Genomic DNA, 24,637 nt, shown 5'->3' with positions numbered 1-24,637 from the left:
TCATAATTGTCTTCATCCATTATCACAGCCCCTTCCACCTAATGTATATACACCACCTGTTACGTCAAGTCCAAATTCTTGCAACTGGAATCTTTGTGAGTCACCCATCCTTTTTTGAGACTATCTCAAGCCTCATCTGTAGATAAAACACTTAGCTTGGTTGGCATGCCCCTTTAGGAAACATGAGGGCATTTACAATGCAACCGTTGTTGGGAAGATGAGTTTAATTCAGTCCTCTCATCTGAGACCCCAGGAAGAAAGGGGGACCTCAGTACTAGGATTTCTTATCCTCCCAAGTAGCCTCAGCATCTTAGTTCTTTTTAGTCTCTTAGAATTTGTTTGAATGTAGCTTGGACTGATTTAAATCCTAGCACATACTTTGTGATGTTCTAAGTCCTCCAAGTTTGTACATTGCCCACAAAGTTCTTCATGTCTTTGTCCTAAAATTGTTTCTTACAAATTTGCAGCCAGGGGAGGTCTTCATTCTGATCGCTTTAACTGGGTGGCTAGTACTTGACATGGATCTATGACAACTAAGGAGAAGAATTTAAGAGCAAATAAAGGGACCAGGGATGGAGAGGTTGCTAGGGAGGAATAAACCAGAATTCTGAGGACATGGTTTTCCGGCAGGACGCCACTTTCAGATCTTCATTGGGATAGAAAACGTTGGGTCCCTTCCTGTTCCATGGAATCTAAATTCCAACCAGCTCCCCACCCACTCCCAGCAGCTGGTTCATACACTGCCAGGACAGGGGAGTAGAATTCAGGTAGTGTTTGGTTTATTAGTGTTGTCACAGTGACAGGAACCCCCAGAACAGGAACCTACTTGCCATCCTCTCTTCCTGGGACTCAGAGCCTCTAGGTCTTTCTTCTCCCCTTTTAGGCCTTCTCTTGGCCCTTGGCATGCTATGGCATGGCCACGTGCTACATTCATGGAAAAGGGGGTTATACAGGTATCCAACTTCATTACCAGTTCCCACAGGGCGGGATCTCGGCTGTCTGACAAACCAGTGGCACTTCACTGCCCCAGGGTAGTTGGCCACCTTTCTGGGTTTCTTCCCAATGCAATGTAACTGCCACCATTCAGCATGGCTACCACATCTGGTGTGGTCACCAAGAGTTCTGTGAGCCAAGAGAGCTTCCTCCTCAGAACAGTGCCCGGGCTATCTTGCGTCCTGTGGCCTTGATCCTGGGAAAGGAACCCCCTCCTCCCTCACTTGGGGGAGTTCCTGAGGCAGAGGGGCCGCTGGCAAGGCCAGGTGTAGCAGTAGAGGACCTTCGCCGCTGCCGCAGGAGGAAATCGTGTGAAGCTCTGTCCATAGCATAGAAGACATTGGCGGAGGGTGGGATGGACAGCTCTGTAGGTTCAGAGAGGAGGTGTCAAGCTCAAACACAGTTGTTCCCCCAATAACCACCTGGATATAGACGCATTCCCACTGATGGCACCACTCTCCTCCCCGTCTCTGACCTCGCTCCCCTGGCAGCAGCTGCACTAGCTCATACTCCGAAGCCACTGCAGAATCACGATTGTTTTTCTTAAGGACACGACTGATGATACTTGGAGCCTTGTCCTGGCTTGTCACCTGGCAGGACAGGAAACCAAAAGAGCAATAAATTGGCCAGAATGACCTCTGCTTCCTGTCCTTCCAACCCCAGCCACTGATCCCCCAACCAAAAAAGGTTACCCGTGTCATATATATATATATATATATATATATATATATATATATTTTGAGAATGGAAGGGGAGAGAGAAACATCGATGTGAGAGAGACACATTGATTAGTTGCCTCCTGCACACACCCCAACTGGGTCTGGGGATCAAATCTGCAACCCAGGTACGTGCCCTTGACCAGGAATCGAATCCCTGACCCTTTGGTGCGATGACCAATCTTCTAACCCAGTGGTTCCCAACATGGGGCACACGCCCCACAGGGGGGCAATTCGAGAATGAGTTATTAACAGTGATTTTTTGCATTTCTTATGGTTCTAGGAGCCTCATATACAGTATATAAATATATAGTGACATTTATGCATTTCAGTTCTCTTATTACATGTTTTGAAACTGCCATTTTTTCATGTCACTTCATATTATTTTTTAACAATTTCTTAGTGATTACTTCCTCCCTCAGTACTTCAGCTGTCCTTTCGTTCTTTTTTCTCTTTCACGGATGCCATGCTCTTTGGAAGCTTGTTTAGACCAAGTTAATGGCCTTTTAGGCTTCCTCCACATGACTAGGAGTTCACTTTTTGAATAATAAGAATTCTGTGTCACGGGGGAGGGGGCATCAGGATTTAGAGATGCTTAGGTGGGGCATGGCCAAAAAAAGGTTGGGAACCCCTGCTCTAATCACAGCCACGCCAATACTTTAGAGTGAACAGGGAAACCCAATGTGGCGGCCCCCGCTCCTCCTCAGGCCAGCTCACGTGCCCAGTGATAGGGCTGCTTCCCTGTGGGGACAACTGCTGTTTGTTCTAAAAATCTAACAGGCCACCAAAAGTTCAGGTGCCGCACCTAACAATGCTTTAAAATAGAACGGTCAGAATTAAAACTACAATCACCCTCCCATTTGGGTTTAAACCTAAGACTATGTTCCCACTAAGCACCATCCGCACCCCCACCTCCCAGCCCACGGCCCCTCACCAAGATGCTCTTGTAGACACTGCCATCTTCCCCCAGCTCCATCTGGACTCGGATTATTCGACAATCAGAAGCCCCCGGCCCCGAGCCCCCTCCCCCGGATGCAGGCCCCCTGGAGGCCCCTTCTGCACCCCCACTGAGTGGGGAACCACAGGAAGCTGAACGGCGGTGACCTCGAGAAGGCCTAGGAGAGGATGCTGGGGGGGAGAGGTGGCTGGGGCCCGCCGGACTGTGAAGGGATGGAGTGCTTTCCAGGGCGGAGTCCAGAGATGACACAGATGGCCACTTCATGTGCTGGGGGCAAACAACATGGGGGACTGGTGTGAAGGCAGGGAGGTCAAGGAAGAAACATTCACAAGAGTCGGGGGGGGGGGGGTCAGTGTTGAGGTCAGAGGTCAGGAGCAGAGCTCACCTGGGCCAGGCGAGTCAACAGAGGAGCAGGGTTTCCAGACACCTCATCTCCCCCAACATTGGGCCGGTCCCAGGAGACAAGCGGGGTGGGACCCCCAACAGAGCCAAGAACCCTGGAGTGGCAGGGGATTGGGAGGGTCAGAGGAAGAAGGCAAGTCCCCAAGAGACTACCCCCCAGCCACGACTCCCTCACTCTGTCCACTGCGAGATGACCAGCGTAGGCCGAAGCACTCGAGGGGCAGGAGGGTCACCAGTACCAGGTGGCTCCACCTCGCAGGACACTCGATGGCTGGGGAAAGGGGCAATGGGCAGAGGTCAGGATGTGACACGTGATCCCCATACCCGGCCTGAGCCCTGAAGTCCCAACCTCACCCAGCAAGTCACCTCTGGGCCTCTGTCAGTGGCCGGAGCCCCTGTAACCACTGCTGGATGTCAGGGTCGGGTCGGAGGTCATAGCCACGACATTCATTCTGGAGCCGCCGCAGCTCAGAAAGGACAGCAAACTCCTAGGAAGGGACCCTCAGACTGTAGGAGCCAAAACTCAGGGATCCCGACTTTCCCCTCCTCCCTTCTCCCCTTCCTGGGACGTGGCTAGGGATATCTAGCACCCAGCCAAGCATCCCCTCACCTTTCTCCGCTTGTCAAAATTGATGTATCCATTCTGCAAGAATAAAGGGGTGGGGTGAGAGTCCAACCCTGTCAGACTACGCCCCTCCCAAATACAGGCACCTCTCTGACAACCCCCCCCCCATCTGTCATTTCCTAAGCACTCTTCCTTACCCTCTAAATTGAGTATCTCAGGTTAGAAATTGTGCACTTTACCGAAGAGAAAATTAGGGCTCAGAGAGGATTAGGAACTTGCCCAAAGTTCCAGTATTCAATCGTTTAACCAAGTCTGTGTATGCTTAAGTTTCAGGCACGTTCTACGCACTGGCCAAGGAGGAATGCGTTTAACCTCCCTAACAGACGTAGGCACTGTCACTGGTTTCCCATTCGCAGGTCACTCGGGCACAAGGCTACGCAGCTCCCCAAAGCGACAGAACCAGAACCCTGGCGCTCGGGCCCGAGCCCTGGTGCGGCCCCAGCGCTCATGCCTGAGCACCTCCCTGGAGGGCGGTCTGTTTGGCCCTGAGCCCCTGTTCTAGCATTCCACTGCACACACCACTGACCTCAAGCTCATCCTTGGAGGCTGCATCCAGCATCACCAGGTCCTTCAAGAAGGTGCCAAGGTATGGGACCACACCCTGAGGCCAGAGGTCAGTCAGGCACCCTTGCCCTGACCAGGGGGCTCCCGCCCTTGCACTTCCCCATCCCATGCCGCAGAGGACAAAGGGAATTGTCCTCACCCCGCTGTGCCTTTTCCCACCCCTCTGACTGCACCCCCAACACACTCTCCTTACTCCTCCTTCACAACCACCCCCAGGCACTCACCCCACCCCGGGAGCCAGACTTCGGGGCCTTCTTGGAATGTGGCTCCAGAGAGGGCTGCGCTTTCACCTCCTGGGGGTGACAGAACAAGGAGAAATGAGGGGGGGAGGCGCAGGGATGGCTGGGAAGGCCAGGGAACAGGGCCTCACCCGCAGGAGCAGCTCCCGGCTCTGGGAATAATTGTCCTCCTCGGAGAAAATCTGGCAGAGGCTGGAGAAGACCCTGAGGCTGTCCCTGGGGGTGGAGGGCAGCAGGTTGAGGACCAGCGCTCAGCACCCTCTCCAGCCCTCAGCCCAGCCCAGGGCCCCAGCCTCCCCACCTGGCTGCTTCCCCCCAGGCTGCCCGAAGCCTGTGGATGGGGCTGGACTGCAGGGCCGACACCACGGCATAAACGGAAGAGAAGTTTCTGAGTACACGACACTCCTGTGGGGTCACAGGGGGAGGCCACAGCTGTGGGATCTCTCTCCACACCACGGTCCCCAACAGGGCCGATCTCCTCTCTTACCTCTGCCACTCGGATCCACTTCTCCAGAAGCCGGGCCCGCTGGGGCGGCCGGAGTGGCCGTATGGTCACCTCCCCAGGCTCCTCTCCAGTTGAGACGGCCCCCAGGACAGAGCTGACCACTGCCCCGGCCACCTTGTTGAACTGTGTGACGGTAGCTCGCACAGATGGGCAGAGGTGAGAATGTCCCGGCCGGTCTCTGTGACCCCACAGGCCCCCCAGGCACTGAGAGGGAACCAGATTGAGAAACAGCTCCTGTGGGGAAGAGGTCAGAGGTTAAAGTTCATAGTCAAGAGAACCAGCCTTCCAATATTAGGGGTGTGAGGATCTCAGGTGGCCAAGGGACCCAAAGGGCACAGGATTTGAAGGGTAACAACCAAGGGGAAGCGGGGAAGGTCAACACTGGGTGGGCAGAGGAGGCTGGGAAGGGCTGGAAGCAAGGAAAGGATCCAGGGTCAGGGGAAGGTTAGTAAGGGGCATGGGCATGGGGTCACAGGTCAGGGTCTCACCGCATCGAGCAGGGTCAGCTGTTCGGCCAAGTGGTCAGCGAGGAACACCAGGACATCCGTGGGGTCAGCAGGGGGATCGCCGGGGAGGGCCAGGGGCTTAGGAAGGTCGGGGGTCTGGGGGTCCACCCGGGACCTGAGGTTTCGGATGAGGTCAGCGCTGTCCCCCCCAACACCCTCCCCTGCTGCATACCCTGTCCGAAGCAAGAAGCTCTCAAGCCGGTCAAGCTGACCCTTGACCTCAGAGCCAAAATCCTCAGGGTGAGAGGCCAGCCAGGTTGACAGCACAGAGATGGCTACCCTGGGAGAAGGGGGATCAGCCAGGGGTCAGATGTCAAGCTGCAGCTTGGGCAGAGGGGACTTGGAGGCTGAGAACTAGGGGTCACTCACCCTTTTGTCCTCTCTAGTTCATCAGCAGGATGAGACTCCAGGGCTTCCAGCCTGGGGGAGGAAGATCCCGTCTGGTTTCCCAGCCCCCAGTGGCTTTGACCATTTTGGTCGGATATTCTGGCTTTAGGAAGTCCAACACCTCTATGACCCTTGGTCCCTACCACCCTGACCTGTCAGCCATAAGCCCGAGCAGAGCAGGCGTGGAGGTGAAGGCCCGGTGGGTGGCCAGGAAGGTTGCCGTGAAGGTCACATCAGCCCCTGATGTCCGGACATCCAGCAGGTGTCTGACCAGAGCCTCCAGGGTGCCAGCTCGGAGCCTTCGGGAGGAACGCGGGGGAGGTGTCGGGGCCTGGGGGAGACAGAGGGCTCGTCACTGCCCCTTTCTTCAACTCTGCCCTAGGTTTCTGGGAAAAGCCCCGGACCTAGACGATAACCCAGGCTCAGATCCAGAGAGGGCAAAAGATTGACCAACGTCACACAGCAGAGTCCAGGTCTCCAGATCAACCCAGCACTCCCGCCAGAAAGTTGGCCCTTCTGGGGGTAATGGGTTCTCACCAAGGGATCAAGAGACCGATACTGGCGGCTTGTGACAGTAAAGGTGGCACCATCCTCCTCCTCATCCCGGACAGACACAGGGGCCTGCAGGAGTAAGGAAGGGAGTCAGACAGGCCCTCTCACCCACTGCCCCCAGCCCTCACCCTCCTCCCTCTTACCCCTCACCTGTGAGGGCGGGGGATAGTACCATCGAGTGCGAGGGGTTGGGGGTGCTGGTGACCCCAGGTCTCCCCCACTGGGGCCCAGACAGCCCCACCCAAACCGCCTCAGGGCCCGGTGGAGTCGAGGGGTTTGCGGTGGGGGAGCAGGTGGAATGCAGGAACCCTGATCACCGGAGCCCCTTCCCCCCAGAGCTGAACCCCAACCCAGCAGAGAAGCAGGGTGCAAAGCGTAGGAGGGGAACTGAGAGACAGAAAGCCAGAAGCGAGACCTTGAGAAGCTGCAAGCTCAGTCACAGGCACAGCCTCGCGCTCCGCCCTCCCCGAGGAACTGGCCCAGCCCTAAGTTAGTCTCTCCCCTCAGGCCCCTTCCTCTGGTCCCTAGAGACCCCCTCAAGGTGGCGGCTCTCATCCCAGCACAGGAAGGAGAAGGGGAAGTGGGGATGATGGGGGGCGGGGGGGACGGTAGACTCTTGAGTCACGTGGCTACAGCCCCTCCCCCAACCGATCCCGAAAAACCAGCCCTGCCAGTCACTCTGCCCTCGCCCAGCCCTGGACCCTGGAGTCCAGAGCCTCCGGGCCCCAAATCCAATGTCTGGCCCCTCGGAAGGCCCCCACCCCGCTCCCAGGCACCACTCAGCCCCGGGGGAGGGCAGGCGCTACCCGGCTCAGCCGGGGACCGTCCCTCCAAGATCCAAAAACCTTGGTTTCCCGCCGCCACCCAGCGCCCGGCGGGAGAGGGGGAGGGGTCACGAAATCGAAGGGCTCCCTCCCCAATCCCAGAGTCCGAGGAGCGGTTACCGTGGAAACAAACCCCTCCCTGCCAAACAAATACCAGGAGGGAGACAGGGACCAAAACTCGAGCCCGAAGAGGCCGACACACTCAGGCGGAGGCGGAGGGGCCCGGGACCCGGGGGCAGCCAGCCCGACGCTCCCGGCAGGACCGGGCAGGTTCCTGCGGGCGGCCCTGCGTCCTGCCACCGAGAACCCCAGAAACGCCGGACTCCCCGCAGCGGGGGGACGCGCAGATCGCAGAGGAGCGGAAACAACTGAGGCAGGGAGGAGGACAAACAGGGACAGACGGCGAGAGAAAGGTGGAGTCTCCGAAATACAGCCCCCCCAACCTCCCACCACCCGCACCTCACCTCGTCTTCTTCCTCCTCCTCTTCCTCCTGCCCCTCGCCCACGCCCCGGCCACTTGGTCCCCCACCCTCTTCGGGGTCTCGGCTCCGGAAGCTGCTCAGCACCACTCCCCCGGGGGGGCTCGTGTCCCAAAGCAGCCGCAGGGGCCGCGGGAGCATGGCCGAGGCGTCAGCAGGGTCGGGCCATGGGGGCGCCTGGGGAGACAGGAGCGGGCGGTGGTCAGGTGGGCGCCGGGGAGCGGGCAGGGACGCGGGGGGAGCCCAGGGGACCCGACGGAAGTCCGTAGGAGGCTGGGGAGGGGGCGATGAGGGCGCCCAGTGGCCGGGCCTGGCGCCCTGGGGGGTGAGGGGGTCACGGGTGCGGAAACAGGCAGGGCCACCGGGTGCCCTGGCTCTGACCTGCTCGGGACGGGTGGGGACAGCGCGGGTCCCGGGCCGCTGTTCCCGTCGGTCTCCGGTCCCCGGCCGAGTCCCCTCCCCGGCTTTTCCGCACCCCCCGGCTCCCCCGCCGGCTCCGGCCCCCCCGCCCTTTCCGCTCTCCCCTACGTCCGCCCGCTCCGAGCGCCGGAGCCAAAAAGGGAAGGAAGTGAGGACAGGAGCCAGGGCCGGGCTGGGGGAGCGCTGGGCGCCCGGCGGCCGGGACCGGGAGCCCGGCCCCAGCTCCGCGGCCCTCCGCGCCCCTCCCCAGCCCCGGCCCCGGGACGCTGGGGCCCCGTCGCCCTCACAGAATGGGGGTGGCTCCCAGCCTCCAGCCCGGGGACCCAGGAGCAGGCCGGGACGTCTCCCTTGCCCCACGAGACTGATTCCCGCGGGTGGGACCGTTATCTGCCCCGTGGGGCTGCACTCCCCACCCCGCCCACGCGTGTAGCGGCCGCAGTCCACTCCGGGGTTTCCCAAGAGCCCTCGGAGCCCGCCTTCCCGCCGGAAGCCGTCCCTCCGCTTCCAGGGGGCGCCGGACGCTTCCGGCGGGCGGGCGGCCGGGACCTCCGCCTGGGACCCGGGGACCCTGCCGCGCGGGGCGCCCGACCCCCGGGGGGCTGGGCGTCGTGAGGAGGTCGGAGTCATTGGGCAGGACCACAGGTGATTGGAAGGAACAACTTTATTCCACCCGATCAGACCCCCCGCCCAGCTTCCCAAGCCCAGCCGCCGCCGCCTGCAGGGAGGGTTGGCCCGGCGAGCCTTCGGATGTTCAGGGCGGAAAGAAAGCACTGATGTCCGAGCGCCCTCCGGTGGGCGCCGGGCGCAGGGCCAGCGGGGACACAGCAGCGGGCAGGAGCGGAGTCCGGGCGGGGACAGGCCGGTGAACCCGGTGAACGGCTTCTGGGGGAAGGGGTCTCCGGGGAGGACCAGGTGGACTGGTCTGGGTTCGCAGGGAAAGCGGGATGGAGCAGGCAGACGGAGCAGAGCTCTGGGGCCGAGAGGGGGGCGGATAGAAGGAAGGAACCGTCCTCCAATAGCTCAGGTCCTCCAAGTGTGGCCCTGTCCCCGAGGTCCCCGAGACTACACACAGGGTACCCGAAGTTAAAACTACGTTCACAATAATACTAAGATGTTATTTGCCTTTTCTACTCTTTCTCTAAAAATTGTACTGCGGAGCCTGGCCGGTTGCTCAGTGGTTAGAGCACTGGCCCGAGGACTGACTGAAGGGCCCAGTACCTCTGTTGGAGGGTCCATAGGTCCCAGGTCGGTGGGGGTGGGGGGTGTTCAGGAGGCAACCAATGATGTTTCTGTCTCTACTGCTCCCTTCTACTCTCTAAAAATCAATGGTAAAAAATATTATCTGGTGAGGATTAAAAGAAAGTACTGTGGAGTTTTCCAAAAACTGCATGATGTGTATTTAGATCGCCTTCAAACTTAATGGAATGTGCTTGTGTATTCTGGTTTTGTTTGTTTTTTTAAAAAAATATGGAACACTTCACAAATTTGCATGTCATCCTTGCTCAGGGCCATGCTAATCTCTGTATTGTTCCAATTTTAGTATATGTGCTGCCGAAGCAAGCACTATATTCTTCTGTTTTAAACTTTCCTCAGTTTTTAAAAAATATATTTTTATTGATTTCAGAGAGGGAGGAGAGAGACAAACATCAGTGATGATAATCATTGATCGGCTGCCTCCTGTACGCCCCACACTGGGGACTGAGCCCACAACCCAGGCATTTGCTCTGACCAGGAATGGAACCATGACCTCTAGGTTCATAGGTTGAAGCTCAACCACTGAGCCATACCAGCCGGGCTAAACTTGCCTCAGTTTTAAGTTCTGTTATGATAAATGTGTGCAGTTTGTAACCCACATAAGAAAAGCTCTTTAGAGTCCTTAATAATTTTTAAGAAGTCCTGAGACTAAAAATTGTGAGAAACCGCTGCCCTAGAGCTCTAAGAAGGTGAATGCCATGGATCTGTGTCTGTGGGGAAAACACACACACACACACACACACACACAAAAAAAAAAAAAACCCTTCCAGCCACGCAGTGGAGACAGAAAGCAGGAGCAGGTGACAGGTGCTGGTGGCTTCCCCAGATGGTGGTGAGTGCCCTCACTGTGATTTCTGGAAAAGAAGTAAAAATGAGGTGAGGAATTCGGGGTTTTAGAAATCCAGGTGAGGTGCTCAGGCATGACTCACCCAGAGATAAAGAAACCATCTTGGCAGAGGGTGGGCGGAAAATGGAGCTAACACTCCGTTTCCTGCCTGGCAGACCCTGTGCCCAGTGCTTTCGCTCCTGTCTTCAGGAGATGCGCGCTCTCCTCTAAGCTCCCAGCAGCCCCCGAAGGCTCCGCAGTCCAGTGCAGTAGCCACCACCACCACGTGTCTATTGAGCATTTGAAACATGGCGAGTCTGCAGTGAGATTTGCTGATGGTTTAAACACCTGTTTTTGAAGACTTAGGTCAGTAAAAATCTAGAATTTCTTAACCTGATTACATGTTGTAATAATAATACTTTGGATATACCAGATGGAATAAAGTATATTATCAACTTTATCTGTTTCTTTTTATCTTTCTGGATGAAAAATATGGAAAGTAGCCTCACAGGGTGATCTGATCATGAATTCCTAACTGGGCAGGTCACGGGGGGTAGTCACACCCCAGGCATGTAACTTCTTCAGAAAATGGCTGATCTTTGCCGTAAGCCAGCCCTCTCTGTTGCTTCTGTGCATCTATCCCAGGCGTCCTCAAACTACGGCCCGCAGGCCACATGCGGGTGTTTTTGCTGTTTTGTTTTTTTTACTTCAAAATAAGGTATGTGCAGTGTGCATAGGAATTCGTTCATAGTTTTTTTTAAACTATAGTCCGGCCCTCCAACGGTCTGAGGGACAGTGAACTGGCCCCCTGTTTAAAAAGTTTGAGGACCCCTGATCTAGGTCAACACACCTTCGAAATAGTAACCACCCTCAAGGAAGCACATAAGCTCCGTTCACCATGCTGTAATCCGGTCCCCACCTTGCGCTCTCCCACCTTCGTGGAATCTTCCTGTGTTCCCCCTTAATTCCAAATGCATAAGAGAAGCTGCACACTCATTCTGAGGAGCATTTGAGACCTGGCTTCCGGACAATTGGCAGTTTGGTTCAAATGAACTCTACAGCCCTGGTTGGTAGCTCAGTTGGTTAGCGCATCATCCCGATATGCCAAAGGTGCGGGTTCAGTTTCTGGTCAAGACACAAGAACCAACCAATGAATGCTTAAATAAATGGATCAACAAACTGATGCCTCTCCATCTCTCTCTACATCCAAATTTTTTTAAAAATTATTTTAAGATTAAAAAAATTCTCTACAGGTTTGAACATTTTTTAATGTCCACACCTTTATAATTTTTTTTTATTTTTAAGAAATATACATTTATTTTTATTTTTTTAAAATATATTTTTACTGATTTCAGAGAGGAAGGAAGAGGGAGACAGAGATAGAAACATCCATGATGATAGAGAATCATGGATCGGCTGCCTCCTGCAAGTCCCCCATTGGGGATTGAGCCCACACCCCGGGCATGTGCCCTTGACCAGAATTGAACCTGGGACCTTTCAGTTCACGGGCCGACGCTCTATCCACTGAGCCAAACAGGCTGGGGCATGTCAAAACCTTTTAATATGACTACTAGATTATTTAAATTTACATATGTGGCTTGCTTTATATTTCTATTGGACAGCATTGCCTGAATTATTATTTTTATCCCTACACCCAAGGAAACAGATAACTGAGATGCTGGTTAAGTAGTCTGTTCAAGATGGCAGCCTTTAACCCAGGCCTGTGAATTCCAAGGCCAGGTTCTGCCCACCATGCCAGCAGCCTCCCTCTGTGGGTGAGGAGTTGGGGGAAGGGAATGGATGAGAAGGGAAGAATTAGGCAAAGGTGGAGCGCTTTTACCTTCTCCTCTGACTTCTTGGAAGTAGACAGGTAGACAGCTGTGGAGAGATGGAGAAGGGGTGGGATGTAAGGATGGGTGTGCGGCTTCTGGGGATAAGCAGGGAATGACTTCCCGGCGCTCTCACTCACCTGCCCAGCACAGCACCTTGAGGAGCCCTAGGAGCAGAAAGGCGGACAGGAAGAGGCCGATGCCATCCTCCAGGGAGGGTCCAGAGCGACCTGGCAGGAGTGGTGAGCGTGAGCTCCAAGCATCTTCCCAGCACCCCACCCCTCAATCCCCTTGGCTCTTACCTGCCACCTCCAAAGTGACTTCAGCGCTGCGCCCCAGGGCGGGCAGGCTGGGGTGGCGGACACGGCAGGCGTAGCGGGCCCCATGCTGAGCGGAGGTGACCGGGGCCGGCTGCAGGTGGCCCGACAGGCTGACGGAGCCGTCCGAGTGGTGGTGCAGGGCCGAGAGCCACCGATGCCCCGTGGCCTCCTGAAAGCTGCCGTCGGGGCCCCGGAGTTCCCACTCCACCTTCAGGCCCTCAGCGGGGTAGAAGTGGGACACCAGGCAGAGCAGTTCTGGGGGTGCCTCCCCAGGGGCAGCCCATACCAGAGGTGCTGGCGTCAGGGACACTTTGGGGGGCTCTGGGATGAGAGCAGGAAGAGAGCATGGAGTGAAGCTACACGGTCCTCCCTCAGAAACCCTGTTTGCTCTCTGGCTTCCCTAAAACTAAGGGGCGGGCGTTTCTCCCAGGATGGTGACCCCACTCTTTCCCCTTTGGTGTGTCACCTGACTCCTCATGTCAAAGCCCCGGTTCTAAGGGATCCCAATTCCCTCAGAACCTTCACCCCAAATCCCCTCAGATTCCCAGGGACCCTCCACCCGTTGCCTTTCTGACTCCCAATGACCTCAATCTATTTCCCCCCACTCACCCTGCATTCTCTTCTGTTCCTCCCCTATCATGGTGTCCCCCCAATCCCAGTGCCCATGGGGACCCCAACTCACTCTGCACAGCAAGCTCCAGGGTGACCTGCCCTTGCAGGTATGACAGGTGCACGGTGGCCAGGTAGGCGCCCTCCTGGCGGGGCTGCACTGCGGGTAGCCTGAGCGTTCCATTTCCAGTCCATGGACCCCAGGGGTCACTATCATCCCAAGCGGCAAATGCCACTGCCCCATCTCGGGCGGCTGGTATTTGCCCATCTAGCCCAGGAGTTGCAGCCAGGAGCAGGTGCCCCTTACCCTGGTGCTGGCGTCGCCACTCCAGCCCAAAGGGAGGGGGACCTGGGGCCAGAGATGCAGTGGCCTCTGGGGTAGGGGGCATGTAGGCAAAGCTCAAGTCCAGCAGAGCATCCTGTCCCAGTCGGGTTCGAGTGGTAGGGGTGTGGGTGACGACAGTCAGCACGGCTGGGAAGATGGGCAGAGGAGGCAGATGGAGAGGCATGAGGGAAAGGAGGAAAAAACAGAAATGGAGTTAGAGGGATGACAACTCCAATTTACCTGTCCCTCAGAAGACACCTCCTTTTCTGAGACACACCGCCTCCCAGCCCTCCCTGCAAATCGCCTTTGCTCTGGGACCGGGGGGACCCAGTGTGGCCGAAGGAGAGCAGAGGTCTAGAGAGGAACATGGCAGGCTGTAAGGGTAGCCCTTGCAGGCTGCTCTGAGCACGGCCCACTTGACCGGCTTGTGGGGGGAGCAGAGGGATCTGAGTGCACATCTGACAGCCTGCGCCAGTCCAGCCGCCATGGACCACCCATAAAGACCCACAGGCCTCTCTTGATAAAGACAATGATGGGTCATGACTTGATTCTATGGTGCTTGCTGACTCTGGAAGGTTCTGGTTCTGGCCTAGACCTGAACACAGACCTCGATGCTCTACTGAAGCAGCTGTCCTGATCAAGTACCTAGAGCAGGGGTCCTCAAACGTTTTAAACAGGGGCCAGTTCACTGTCCCTCAGACCGTTGGAGGGCCGGACTATAGTTTAAAAAAAACTGTGATCAAATTCCTATGCACACTGCACATATCTTATTTTGAAGTAAAAAAACAAAACGGCAAAAACACCCGCATGTGGCCCGCGGGCCGGAGTTTGAGGACGCCTGACCTAGAGCCTGGCTGTCCCGTTAAGCCCAACTCTGAAGCTACCTGTGTGGCCTTGGGCCAGTTAAGTCATGTCCCCCTGGCTCTGCCTCCTAATCCCCTAGATAAAGGTAATGATGATGCTAGTACCGATTTCGTGGGGTTTGTACAGAGGCTTCAATTACGTAATCCCCTGGCTACCCATATTTATTCATTTCCTGGTCTGGATAACAAAGACAACTATATATGAAAGGCACTTAGCACAGTGCCTGGAACACAGTAAATCCACAGAAGCGTTTGCTATGCTTACCCTCAACCACCTGCCACTCAACAGGACCCAAAGCAGCATCTGCCACCTTCCCCACCCTGCTCCAATGCCCCTCTTCCCTGCCTTAATGAGTGATCAACACTTGCAGTCACAAGATTCCTTCCTCTCATTCATTCAACTAGTATTTATTGAGCAGCTAGGATATTCAAGGTAGAGGACAGACTGGTGAACAAGATGGGCAGCCCCTGCCCTCAAATTGCTTACAGCTTAATATGGGAGACAGATGAGCAAATCGCCAAATATATGCCATGTGCTGTCCCCACCAGGCCCTAGTTTTATCTCCCAAACAGATCTCACATCTCTAACTCAAGTTCACATCAACATACATTTGGACAATTACAATAGCCTCCTCTGGTCTCTATCCTCAGTCTTTCCTTCAATTCACCCTCTGCACTGGAGCCACAAGTCACTTGCCTGTTCAAAAGTCCCAGCTACCTTGGAAACCAACAACTAAAGGCATGGCTGGAGCGAGATGGCCCCAGTTGAGTTTCTAGCCCTGCTTCTTACAAGCGGTGTGTAAGTTCCCTAATTGCTCTGTCTCAGACTTCTTCTGTTACTGGGGATAACATCAGTGCGTAGTTCCTATGGCTGCTGAGAGGAGTAAGTGACCTTACATCTATGAAGTGCTTAGAACAGGGCCTGACATATAGAAAATGCTTGGTAAGCCGAAACGGGTTTGGCTCAGTGGATAGAGCGTCGGCCTACAGACTGAAGGGTCCCGGGTTCAATTCCGGTCAAGGGCATGTACCTTGGTTGCGGGCACATCCCCAGTAGGGGGTGTGCAGGAGGCAGCTGATCGATGTTTCTCTCATCGATGTTTCTGACTCTCTATCCCTCTCCCTTCCTCTCTGTAAAAAATCAATAAAATATAAAAAAGAAAAAAAAAAGAAAATGCTTGGTAAATGTTAGCTGTTACTATTTCCATTACTATCATGAACTGGGTATCGAGGGAAAATTGGCTAATCTATATTTTCTTCATTAGTCCAATGATCTGATCCTTGCCTACCTTTTGTAAGAATCAAGTAAAATTAACAGGCTTTTTGGGAAAATGGTGCGCATGCACACACACACAACCACTCCTGATGGTTCACTATCACCTATGAGGCCCAGCTTTCAGAGTACTTGATAATTCAACCCCCAACCTACCTTTCCCAGCTTCTCTTGCACCCTAAGAACCAACCACACAGCATCCCTTTAGAAACTCTAGCTAGTAGAAACTCTAATCATTGGGATTTTTTCTTGCTTTGGTCATAAGGATCCTTCTCCATTTCCTCCCAAACATCTAAATAACTCCATGTCCCGCAGGCCAGTTCACTGCTACTTCCTCCCAGAAATGTCTGGCTCCTCCAGGTAGAAGTAGTATTTTTTTCTCTTGTGATTATCTGTATGTGATTTTCAATTCTAGTTTCTGAGGCCTACACCGTTAAACTTCTCCTAACCTTATGGGATTGTTTTTGTTCAACAGAATACAAAAAGTAGACCATGTTACTTAGTTTATCAAAGTCCAGAAGCAGACTTTTGAACTGCTGAAAACAACCTACAGGATTAATAACAAAACCTGTCCTGACGTGGCTAGAGTGTAGTCCCCATATGCCAAGGTTGCAGGTTCAATCCCCAGTCAGGACACATACAAGAATCAACCAATGAGCACATGAATAAGTGGAACAACTAATCAATGTTTCTCTCTCTCTCCCTCCCTTCCTCTTTCTCTCTAAAATCAATAAAAATAAAATAAAATAAATAACAAAACCTAGAGGTTTCACAGTTTAACCCTTAATCTAACAGTGCTCTTTAGTAAGGGTTATCCTATATAATAAAAGCCAGAATGACTGGTCGCTATGATGCACACTGACCACCAGGGGGAAGATGGGAGGCAGGAGCCGCCCCTGGTGGTCAGTGCGCTCCTACAGGGGGAGCGCTGCTCAGCCAGAAGCCAGGCTCACAGCTGGTGAGCGCAGCAGTGGTGGCGGGAGCCTCTCCTGCCTCCGCTGCAGGTGGGTGGTAAGGAGCAAAGGGTCCTGGACTGCAAAAGCCCCAGACTGCGAGAGGGATGTCTGACTGCCGGCTTAGGCGGACATCCCCCGAGGGGTCCCGAACTGTGAGAGGGCATAGGCCAGGCTGAGAGACAGCCCTCCCCGCCACAGTGCATGAATATCATGCACCGGGCCTCTAGTTTAAGCAATATTAGCCCTGCGGCACACAAACTAGTCTCTGTAACAATGCAAGTGTAAATATAGCAGGGTCAGAACAGTAAGAAAATTTCTATTTTTGCAGCTTGTATAGGTTTTTGCTTTTCTGTATTTTTTCTTTCATCTTTTTCTTGCTTTTCTGTTTTATAAAAAGTAAATGGTAACAACTATTATAAAGTACTAGAGGCCTGGTGCACGGATTCGTGCACCGGTGGGGTCCCTCAGCCTGGCCTGTGCCCTCTCACAATCTGGGACCCTTGGGGGATGTCAGACTGCCGGTTTCGGCCTGATCCTTGGAGGTTGGGCCATAACTGGCAGTCCGACATCCCCTGAGGGATGTAGTAGTGCTCGAAGTGGCAGGTGGCTGGGGAGAAGCCCGGGGTGGGTGCCACACCGCTCCCGCTCACCCTGGCCCTGCTGTGCCTGGCCCCGCTGTGCCTGCCGCCGCACTCTGTAGTGTGTTGACATGGAGGCGGGAGAGGCTCATGCCACAGTAGCTGTGCTGGCCAGCCGTGAGCCCAGTGTCTGGCGCCCGTCAGTCGGCTGAGCAGTGCTCCCCCTGTGGGAGTGCACTGACCACCAGGGGGCAGCTCCTGCGTTGAGCGTCTGGCCCCTGGTGGTCAGTGCACATCATAGTGACTGGTCAAACAGTTGTTCGGTTGCTTAGGCTTTTATATATAGAGAATAGATTACTGAAAAACACTTAAACGCAAATCTAATTAAGCCTCTAGATCTAACTACAATTTATAGTAAATATGAAGAAAAAGGAACAAGGGAAATGAGCCAATGAGTAAATAATTGGCCAAATACAGAATGTGGGAAATTCTATAGAACTAAGCACAAATCAATAGCATTTAAAACTGGAGGGGAGGAGATCGGGCGTGTTCAGGGTGGTATGGCCATAGACTGAATTACTTATGAGTAAAATAATATAATGCCTGGGATCTTCTTTAAAACACTTCAAAAAGAGAGAAGAATGCCTGGCCGGCGTGGCTCAGTGGTTGAATGTTGACCCAGGAACCAAGAGGCCGTGGGTTCAATTCCTGATCAGGGCACATGCCCAGTGTGGGGTGTGCAGGAGGCAGCCAATCAATGATGTTTCTCTCATCAATGTTTCTCTCTCTGTCCCTCTCCTTTCCTCTCTCTCTCAAAATCAATTTTTTAAAAAAGAGAGAAAATTAGATGTGAGGATAGGTTTTGATAAAATGTAATATCTATACAAATAGCTGATGGGTATGTAGGGGTTCATTATACCATTCTCTGTACTGTTGTGTATCTTTGAGATTTTCCATAACAGTATTTTAAAAGAATGATGAGACTTAAATATCATACAACGTATGCTAATAAAGTACATTTGTCAACAAACATTTTAAAGTATTTGGTAAGATGTATAAATGTATATTAGCAAAATTATCAATGATCTGTGACTCTGGAAAGATTTTCGCTCTGGTGGGTAAGATTCCATGCCCTGCCCCCTCACACACACCCCGTTTGCTGGCTCCCCGGATCCCCCTGGTGGGGGTGGTGTGTGTGACAAGCCTGCCAAGAACCTTCCTGAGAACAGAATCTACATCATATCATCTTTGTAACCCTTACCCGCCATCCCAGAGCTTCTGATTTAATTTGCCTGGAGTGGGACTCAGTATATTTTATCTTTTTAAAAATTGATTTGAGGGGGGGGGGGGAGGAAGAGGGAGAGAGAGAGAGATATCTTGACCTGTTGCCTCTCATACTCTCCCAAAGCGGCCCGGGGAATTGAATCCCCAACCTAGGTATGTCCCCTGATGGGGGACTGAACCCGCCACCTCCAGGTGCACTGGACAATGACGCTCCAGCCAACTGGGCCCCGCAGGCCGGGGGTGGTTACAGTACTTTTCAGAAACTCCCAAGAGGACTCTTATTTGCAGCCTGTAGGAACTACTAGGCCCTAAATTTGTTCTTGGTGCTAATAAATATTTATAGAATCAGTGAATAAATTAACAAAGGGGCTCCCTTGATAGTCACAACAACGGAAAGGCAGATGGGAAACAGCGTACACATTTTATGGCTGAAAAAACAGACAGAGAAAGGGGCTTTCCCGCCCCAGTCCGGTGAAACCAGTAGCTCTGGGAGATACTCCCCCACACCGAGAGCCATTGTGCCCCCGGGCAGTTTGCTCCTGCCCCTGCCCAGAGGTGGGGTACGGGGAGCAAGAGTGGATGGAGTCGTGCTGAGTCCATTTCCCTGGCCCTGCGGGTGATTCTCGCTCAGTGCGGCTGGCGGAGGGGAAGGAAGGGGTTCTGGGAGGGAAGGTGCAGGGCTGGGTTGGGGCTGACCTGCTGGTCAAGGTGTATTGTTTACATAAGATCGCACAAAACTGAGGGAAGCGTGGGCCTCACATCCCCACTCCGCCGCCAGCGTGTGGAGCTCCCGTGTGTCCCGTCAGACCTTCCCTCTCCTTGCTTTACCCCCCCCTCCCCCTCCGAGCCCCAGCGAAGTGGTGGGCCGCTGGGCTTCACCCGAGTTGTCCGCTGCTTGCAGTGGGAACCGCCTGGTCCCCGCTGTCCCTTGCACCCCCTCGAGCACACCATCTGGTGACTCAAGAGCCTGCGCACCCCCAGGCGCCACAGGGAAGGGGCTGTCAGAAAGGTCAAGAGCCCGCACTTCGCCGATTGTTTGTGACACCGTGTGAACCGCCAAGGTGGGGGTGCCTAGCGAGATAGCGATCCGGGAGGAGAGGAAAGTGTCTGCTCCGAGGCCCTCGAAATCACGTGGCCTTACAACTTTCTCCAGGTCGGGTGCCTGGAAACCCCGCCTCCCTCCAGAGCCCCGCCCCAAACCTCAGGGGGTTTTGTGTGTGTTTTGTGTTTTCACTGGGCAGGGCTGGGACACAGCAGAGGTACTTTCCCTTTAGCCCACCCACTCGCTTTACAAATAAGGAAGCAACTCCTATTGGGGAACTGACTCGCTCAAGTCTACACAGCAGTCGCAGGCTGATCTGCACCCTTAGAATCCACCCACTGAGCCCACTTCCCTCCCCAGCTACCTGTTGCCATGGTGATGACCGCAGGCTCCGGCTGAGACTCAGACTGCGGTCGCAGGAGGCTGGAGAGGCTGACGACCGGGCTGGACATGCTGACCGTGTACCAAGTCCCGTCCAGGGCCCGCGGGCAGCTCTGCTCCGGGGCCAGGCCCCTGACCCACTTCGCCGGGGCGGGCAGCGGGACGTAGCGGCTCAACTCGCAGTGCGGCGCGGGGGCGCTCGCGGGGTACCGCCTGAAGGCCGACTGCAGGGCGCCCGCAGGGTCTGCGGAGGCGGGGGAGGGTGCAGAGTGGTCACAGCTTGGAAAGGGGTGGGGAGGGCAGTGTCCAGGGCACTTCAAATGCACAAACTGCCCGGTGGGGAGAGACTCATTTTACAGAGGAGGAGCCGGGCTCCAGGTCGCGCGAGCTGAGGCGGGAGGTGGAGGCGAGTCCGGGAAGACTCACCGTGCACTCGGAGGTAGAGCTCGGGGTCCAGGTCCGGCCGGGGCGGCGGTGCCCCCGGGCCCTGGCGCAGCAGCAGCGCGGCCGGTCTCTTGGCCAGGCGGCCCCCGCCCGCGTCCTCCACGAACCAGCACTCGATCACGGCCGGTCCCGCCGAGACCGCGCTCGCCAAGCCTGGGTGAGAGGGGCGCGCTGAGGGGCGGCTCAGGAGGCAGGTGACCCGATCTCTATGGACTTGCAGGGGCGCGTGGCGAGGTCACCTCCCTTCACCCCCTCCCCCGCCCCCCTTCGGTTCCAGGGCAAAGAGGCGCGGGGCTCGCTCACCCAAAGCCACAGCGAGGAGTAGGGACAGGGGCTTCATGGCGCCACGATCTCTTCAGCCCAAGCCTCCAGTTCCCCTTTCACTTTCTCTTTCCTCCAACTGCCGCTCAGAGGGCGGAGGCAATCCCCGCCCTGGGCGGGCGCGGGCGCGGGCGGCAGGTGCATCCTTCACTGGCGGGGAGCGACGCCTGGTCCGGGGTCCGCTGCCGCCCCCCGCCCCGCCCCCTGGGCCACAGCACCTCTGAGGCCGAGCCCAACCCAACCTTAGGCTCCGCCTCCCGTCTCCTCCCCCAGAATCCACTCCTTCGAGAACCATTAATGCGCCTTCCCCTACCGGTGCCAGGTCCCCAGCAAACACATAGGGGTCGTGGGAAGCCAAGTGAACCGACCAATAAATATTTTAATCACCGTTTAAAAAAAATAAGATTTAAAATAAAAACCTTGTATTCCTACGACTTCCTCCCTCCGTCTCCACTCTTTCCCCAAAGAGAGTGAGGGGCCCCGAGGAAAGGGAGGGATTAGGGTAGATTTAAGGAGCACATCCTTGGGGGAGGGGTCTAGGACAAGGATGGGGCTCCAAGGCCTGGTCCCCACAACACAGACTTAAGATAAAGACTACAACCACCTGACCCTTGACCCTGGGACTCCAGGATGCTCAACAGGCGCCCTCTCCCTCCCCCCACCATGTGCGCCCGATTCTGGAGCCGGGCTTCAGTGCACCCTGAGGGAAAAGAAGGGCTTAATTTCCGGATACTTTGAAGGGGAGGGGCTGAGGAGTGGAATGGGGTGGTGGTGGCGCCACGTGGTTCCCCTGCAGAATATATACAAGTCCGTAAGATAAGGAAGACAGTGACAGCAGTGGGAGAGCACCTGGGGCCACAGCGCCCTGGCTCTGCTCCGTGTCCTCTGACCTGAAAGCTACCCCCATAGCCCGCTCCTTTAGTTTGCTCCCCCACCGCCGCTGAAGCCCATCTCCGCTTTGTGAACGCCTGGCGGGGACCAGGCCCCACGGCCCAACGGGGGCGTGGCCCCACTCCCCTCGTCCATGTTGCCTGCGCCCACCCCAGGGGACTCTCTCTTGGGTGGCAAGGCTGGCCCTGTGGGTCCCGGTGCAGCCCCACCCCCACCCAGGCGGTGCCGGCGCTCACAATGTCCTCGGTGGCGCATGAAGCTGTCCCGCCACATGAACTTCTTGGCGCAGACGCTGCACTCATAGGGCTTGAGGCCTGTGTGTGTCTTCATGTGCTCGGTCAGGTGATGCTTCATCTTGAACTTTTTGTTGCACACGGGGCAGTCAAAGGGCCGCAGGTTGAGGTGCATGTTCACGTGACGATCTCGCATGCTCTTGTGGGAGAAGGCCTTTCCGCAGTGGCACAGAAAGATCTTATTCCCGTCCCCACTGGCTGTCCCTCCTGGGGTCCCACCAGCGCCACCCGGGACACCCAGGCTCCCTGCGGATGTGGCCCTCAGAGTCACAGCCCCGTGTTCAGCTTGGTTCCCTGGCGGATGGGCTGGAGCCTGTGAGGAGGAGGAGGAAGGCGATGGGAAGACTAGGATCTGGTTGCCCTGCACGTCTACAGGAAGCAGAGGCCGCGATGGGAGGGAGGGGGCATAGGAGGAAGGGGTGGGCCTCCCTGAATCATCAAGCTCTGCCCCAGGACCCCCACCCTCATAGGGGCCAAAGTCATTGGAGGATTCACAGAAATTGACCTGCTCCTCTCCCTTGCCTGGAGGCTCAGTCAGAGTCCGAACATCACTTATGCTAAGGGTGGCCTCGGGTGCTCCCCCAGCTGAAACCCCGGACCCTCCCCCTAGCTCCTCCTCTTCATCATCCTCACAGGTCAAAACCAGGTCTTCCTCCTCCTCCTCCTCTTCCAGATCTTGGTCTTGGGAAACCAGGGGCGCTGATGCTGGGCAGTTTCCACCCCGCTTTACATATATCCAATGCTTCTGTGGCATGATGCTGGGGGGCACATAGGTAGGCCGTCGGAGCCCCGCCCCAGGAACCATCGAACCCCTTCCGTCCCCACCATCATCGCACAGCTCATCTGCCTCCAGCAGCAGCTTCCCAGAGGTAGCGCTCCCGCTGCCAACCACAGGGACCGGGAATACAGGGCCACCGCCTCGGCGCTCCCCGCTGCCCGCTGCCGAAGCTGCAAACACCTCTTGGGAGGAAGATGAGAAATCAGTTGACTCTCGGGGGCTGAAGTAGTTGCTGCTGCTGGGGGACTGATTCTCACTGGCCCGACTGGAGGCGTGGGAGCGCACAGAGCCCATGGTGGCAGAGGCCACAGTGGCCCCACTCCCTGATGGGACCCCAGCACCAGGGACAGTGACTGAGGGGGCTGCAGCCGTGGTGATGGTGGTGGTGGCAGAGGCCCGGCCTTCGCGAAGGAGTTCAGTGCATTTATCCACAATGTGCCACATTTGGAGCACAGAGCCCACTGTGAGGAAGTTGACAATGTCCGCAGCGGCCATGCTGAGGCGACCAGTGTAAGCTGAAGCCAGGACAGTCTCGAAGGCGCCTGGGTCCATGACGCTAGGCAGTGAGATGGAGGTCATGCCCTTGAGGAGGACCTGGTCGTGGAAGTAAGGGGAGGAGGCAGCCAGGACAGCACGATGAGCTCTGAACTCGCGGCCCTGCACTCTGATGGACACATCGCAGAGCTGGCCCTGTAGTCTCTGCTGATTGAGGGACTCCAGGAGGGCACTGGTTACCTCCGGGAAGGACACGTGTACCACTGCAGCTGCAGGCAGGGGCAGTGGGGGCGGGGCCAGCGACAGAGGCAGAGGGAGAGCTGCCCCACTTGGAGACAAAGGAGATGGCTCCATGGTGTGGAGGGTGGAGGGAGGTGGTACCCCCCCAGCCACAGGAACAAGGGAAGGAGGAGGGCGGCCGGGGGGGTCTCTGGAAAGAAAAAAAGAATAACACAATGAAACAGCCCTTTACAGTTTAGAAATATGTTCACACCCAGTATTTGAGTAACTCCCCACACAACACTGTGAAGTAAGGTATTCCTCTCAACCCCACTTGATAGGTGAGGAAACTGCGGCTAAGAAATACCAAGAGATTATTCAGGGCCTCAGCCATCAAGTGGCAGCGCCAGCAAACTCAGTTGTCCTGACTCCAATTCAGTGCTTTCCTTGGAGGTTAGAGAAATAGGTACTCCATGGGAATGGGGTACCTCCCCTTGGAATTTCCCATTTGCCAGAGAGCCTCTTTCCAAAATTTACCTTTTTGATGTTTTGCACCCTTTTCTTGGGAGGGGGCAGGTCTGCTCCGTTACTGAAAACCACTCTCTCTGCAGTTCCCTTAGGCAATGCTCCAGGCTCTTCCGAGGGTCACGCCCCTTTGCCCCCCCCACGTCAAGACCCGCCCCCAAGCACATTCGGTCCCGCCCCCTTCAAGACCCACCCCTGTGGCCTTTTCGGTCCCGCCCATTGCCTACCCCCGCCCACGCCGGGCCCCGCCCCCCTCTGCTCCGCCCCAAGAGTTACTTTGATCTCCTCACCCACCCGGAAGGCGCCCCTAAACCCCGCGCGTCTCCGCTTACCGGGCCGCGCGCCCCGGGGCCCCCCCGCCCCTCACTCGGCCGCCAGAGCCACAGCTTGGGCCCCTCCCGCCGCCATCTTGCGCCGACTCCCTCCGCCCTCCGCCTCTGCTCCGCCTCCTGCCCGTCCGGCTTTAAAGGCACAGGCGGGCACCAAGCCCTTGTCGCTGGGCAATATTTGGCCGACTCAGTCACTTCTCCTTTAAACACAGTTACTTCATTACGTCTTAAAGGTACCAGGTCTCTTCAGCCGCTGAGGACTCAGGACTTTGTTTGGCCGAAGCACTCATTCTCCTTTAATTCTGTAAGCCTGCCTCTTCCCTTGGAGCTGTGGCCAGTAGCGTGTTTTCGGGATCTAAACGCCCTAGTATCCCTGAAGCCCCGCCCCCTTCCTCCGGGCCTGGATTGGCCATGTAACCTTGAGTGGGCCCCTGATTGGCCTTTTTACTCCTACCGCTCGAAGTGGGAAAGTAAAGAGCTCAAGCACATTTTTCCAGGTGAAACTCCAGCAGAGCGGGGCTAACGGTGGGCTAGCAAGGACAGATCCAAGGCTACCCCGGGGCCGGGGCCGGGGCCAACAAACTCTGAGCTAGAGAACAGCTGGTGCCAACTGGTGAGAGCAGAAAGACAAA

The 24,637-nt window shown here is 55.9% G+C and overlaps 3 protein-coding genes across 5 annotated transcripts; all 3 read right to left on the bottom strand.

Annotated features, from left to right (window-relative positions):
- Nucleotides 1-198: 198 nt before the first annotated feature.
- On the bottom strand, nt 199-9,488 carry RGL2 (ral guanine nucleotide dissociation stimulator like 2). Of its 2 annotated transcripts, XM_079780083.1 has the most exons (19): nt 8,132-9,488; nt 7,736-7,927; nt 6,433-6,516; nt 6,048-6,226; nt 5,878-5,928; nt 5,681-5,788; nt 5,491-5,623; nt 4,985-5,236; nt 4,799-4,902; nt 4,629-4,713; nt 4,483-4,551; nt 4,221-4,295; nt 3,680-3,712; nt 3,436-3,557; nt 3,245-3,340; nt 3,053-3,164; nt 2,644-2,934; nt 1,469-1,583; nt 199-1,358 (listed from the first exon to the last, which is right to left on the bottom strand). In XM_079780083.1, the coding sequence occupies exons 1-19, from the start codon at nt 8,795-8,797 to the stop codon at nt 1,147-1,149; spliced, it is 2,979 nt and encodes a 992-aa protein (XP_079636209.1). In that variant the 5' UTR covers nt 8,798-9,488; the 3' UTR covers nt 199-1,146. The 2 variants fall into 2 exon arrangements, with proteins under 2 accessions (XP_079636209.1, XP_079636208.1); XM_079780082.1 differs by having other exon boundaries at nt 204-1,358; nt 5,491-5,788.
- Nucleotides 9,489-9,634: 146 nt separating this feature from the next.
- TAPBP (TAP binding protein) lies at nt 9,635-20,647 on the bottom strand. Its single transcript, XM_079780116.1, has 8 exons — nt 20,458-20,647; nt 20,137-20,307; nt 19,694-19,954; nt 13,082-13,480; nt 12,382-12,720; nt 12,220-12,309; nt 12,091-12,128; nt 9,635-10,278 (listed from the first exon to the last, which is right to left on the bottom strand). The coding sequence occupies exons 1-8, from the start codon at nt 20,492-20,494 to the stop codon at nt 10,267-10,269; spliced, it is 1,347 nt and encodes a 448-aa protein (XP_079636242.1). The 5' UTR covers nt 20,495-20,647; the 3' UTR covers nt 9,635-10,266.
- Nucleotides 20,648-20,783: 136 nt separating this feature from the next.
- ZBTB22 (zinc finger and BTB domain containing 22) lies at nt 20,784-24,111 on the bottom strand. Of its 2 annotated transcripts, none has more exons than XM_079780107.1 (2): nt 24,009-24,111; nt 20,784-23,362 (listed from the first exon to the last, which is right to left on the bottom strand). In XM_079780107.1, the coding sequence occupies exon 2, from the start codon at nt 23,284-23,286 to the stop codon at nt 21,394-21,396; it is 1,893 nt and encodes a 630-aa protein (XP_079636233.1). In that variant the 5' UTR covers nt 23,287-23,362; nt 24,009-24,111; the 3' UTR covers nt 20,784-21,393. The 2 variants fall into 2 exon arrangements, with proteins under 2 accessions (XP_079636233.1, XP_079636234.1); XM_079780108.1 differs by lacking the exon at nt 24,009-24,111 and adding an exon at nt 23,689-23,788.
- Between the last annotated feature and the right edge of the window lie 526 nt (nt 24,112-24,637).

Source organism: Cnephaeus nilssonii (genome assembly GCF_951640355.1).
Source record: "Cnephaeus nilssonii genome assembly, chromosome: 9".
Lineage (NCBI taxonomy): Eukaryota > Metazoa > Chordata > Mammalia > Chiroptera > Vespertilionidae > Cnephaeus > Cnephaeus nilssonii.
The sequence above is the reverse complement of the archived record's forward strand: the minus strand, read 5'-3'. Positions and strand labels throughout refer to the sequence as shown.

Excerpts from the sequence above, each read along its gene's own strand:
- RGL2 (XM_079780082.1), bottom strand. The coding sequence starts at position 8,797 with ATGACTCCGACCTCCTCACGACGCCCAGCCCCCCGGGGGTCGGGCGCC. Across the intron at positions 4,552-4,628 it reads GCCGGGAGCTGCTCCTGCGG|GAGGTGAAAGCGCAGCCCTC; the intron begins GTGAGGCCCTGT and ends TGTCACCCCCAG. Across the intron at positions 3,558-3,679 it reads ATTTTGACAAGCGGAGAAAG|GAGTTTGCTGTCCTTTCTGA; the intron begins GTGAGGGGATGC and ends GTCCCTTCCTAG.
- TAPBP (XM_079780116.1), bottom strand. The coding sequence starts at position 20,494 with ATGAAGCCCCTGTCCCTACTCCTCGCTGTGGCTTTGG. Across the intron at positions 12,721-13,081 it reads CCTGGAGCTTGCTGTGCAGA|AGCCCCCCAAAGTGTCCCTG; the intron begins GTGAGTTGGGGT and ends CTCTCATCCCAG. Across the intron at positions 12,129-12,219 it reads CAAGGTGCTGTGCTGGGCAG|CTGTCTACCTGTCTACTTCC; the intron begins GTGAGTGAGAGC and ends ATCTCTCCACAG.
- ZBTB22 (XM_079780107.1), bottom strand. The coding sequence starts at position 23,286 with ATGGAGCCATCTCCTTTGTCTCCAAGTGGGGCAGCTCTCCCTCTGCCT.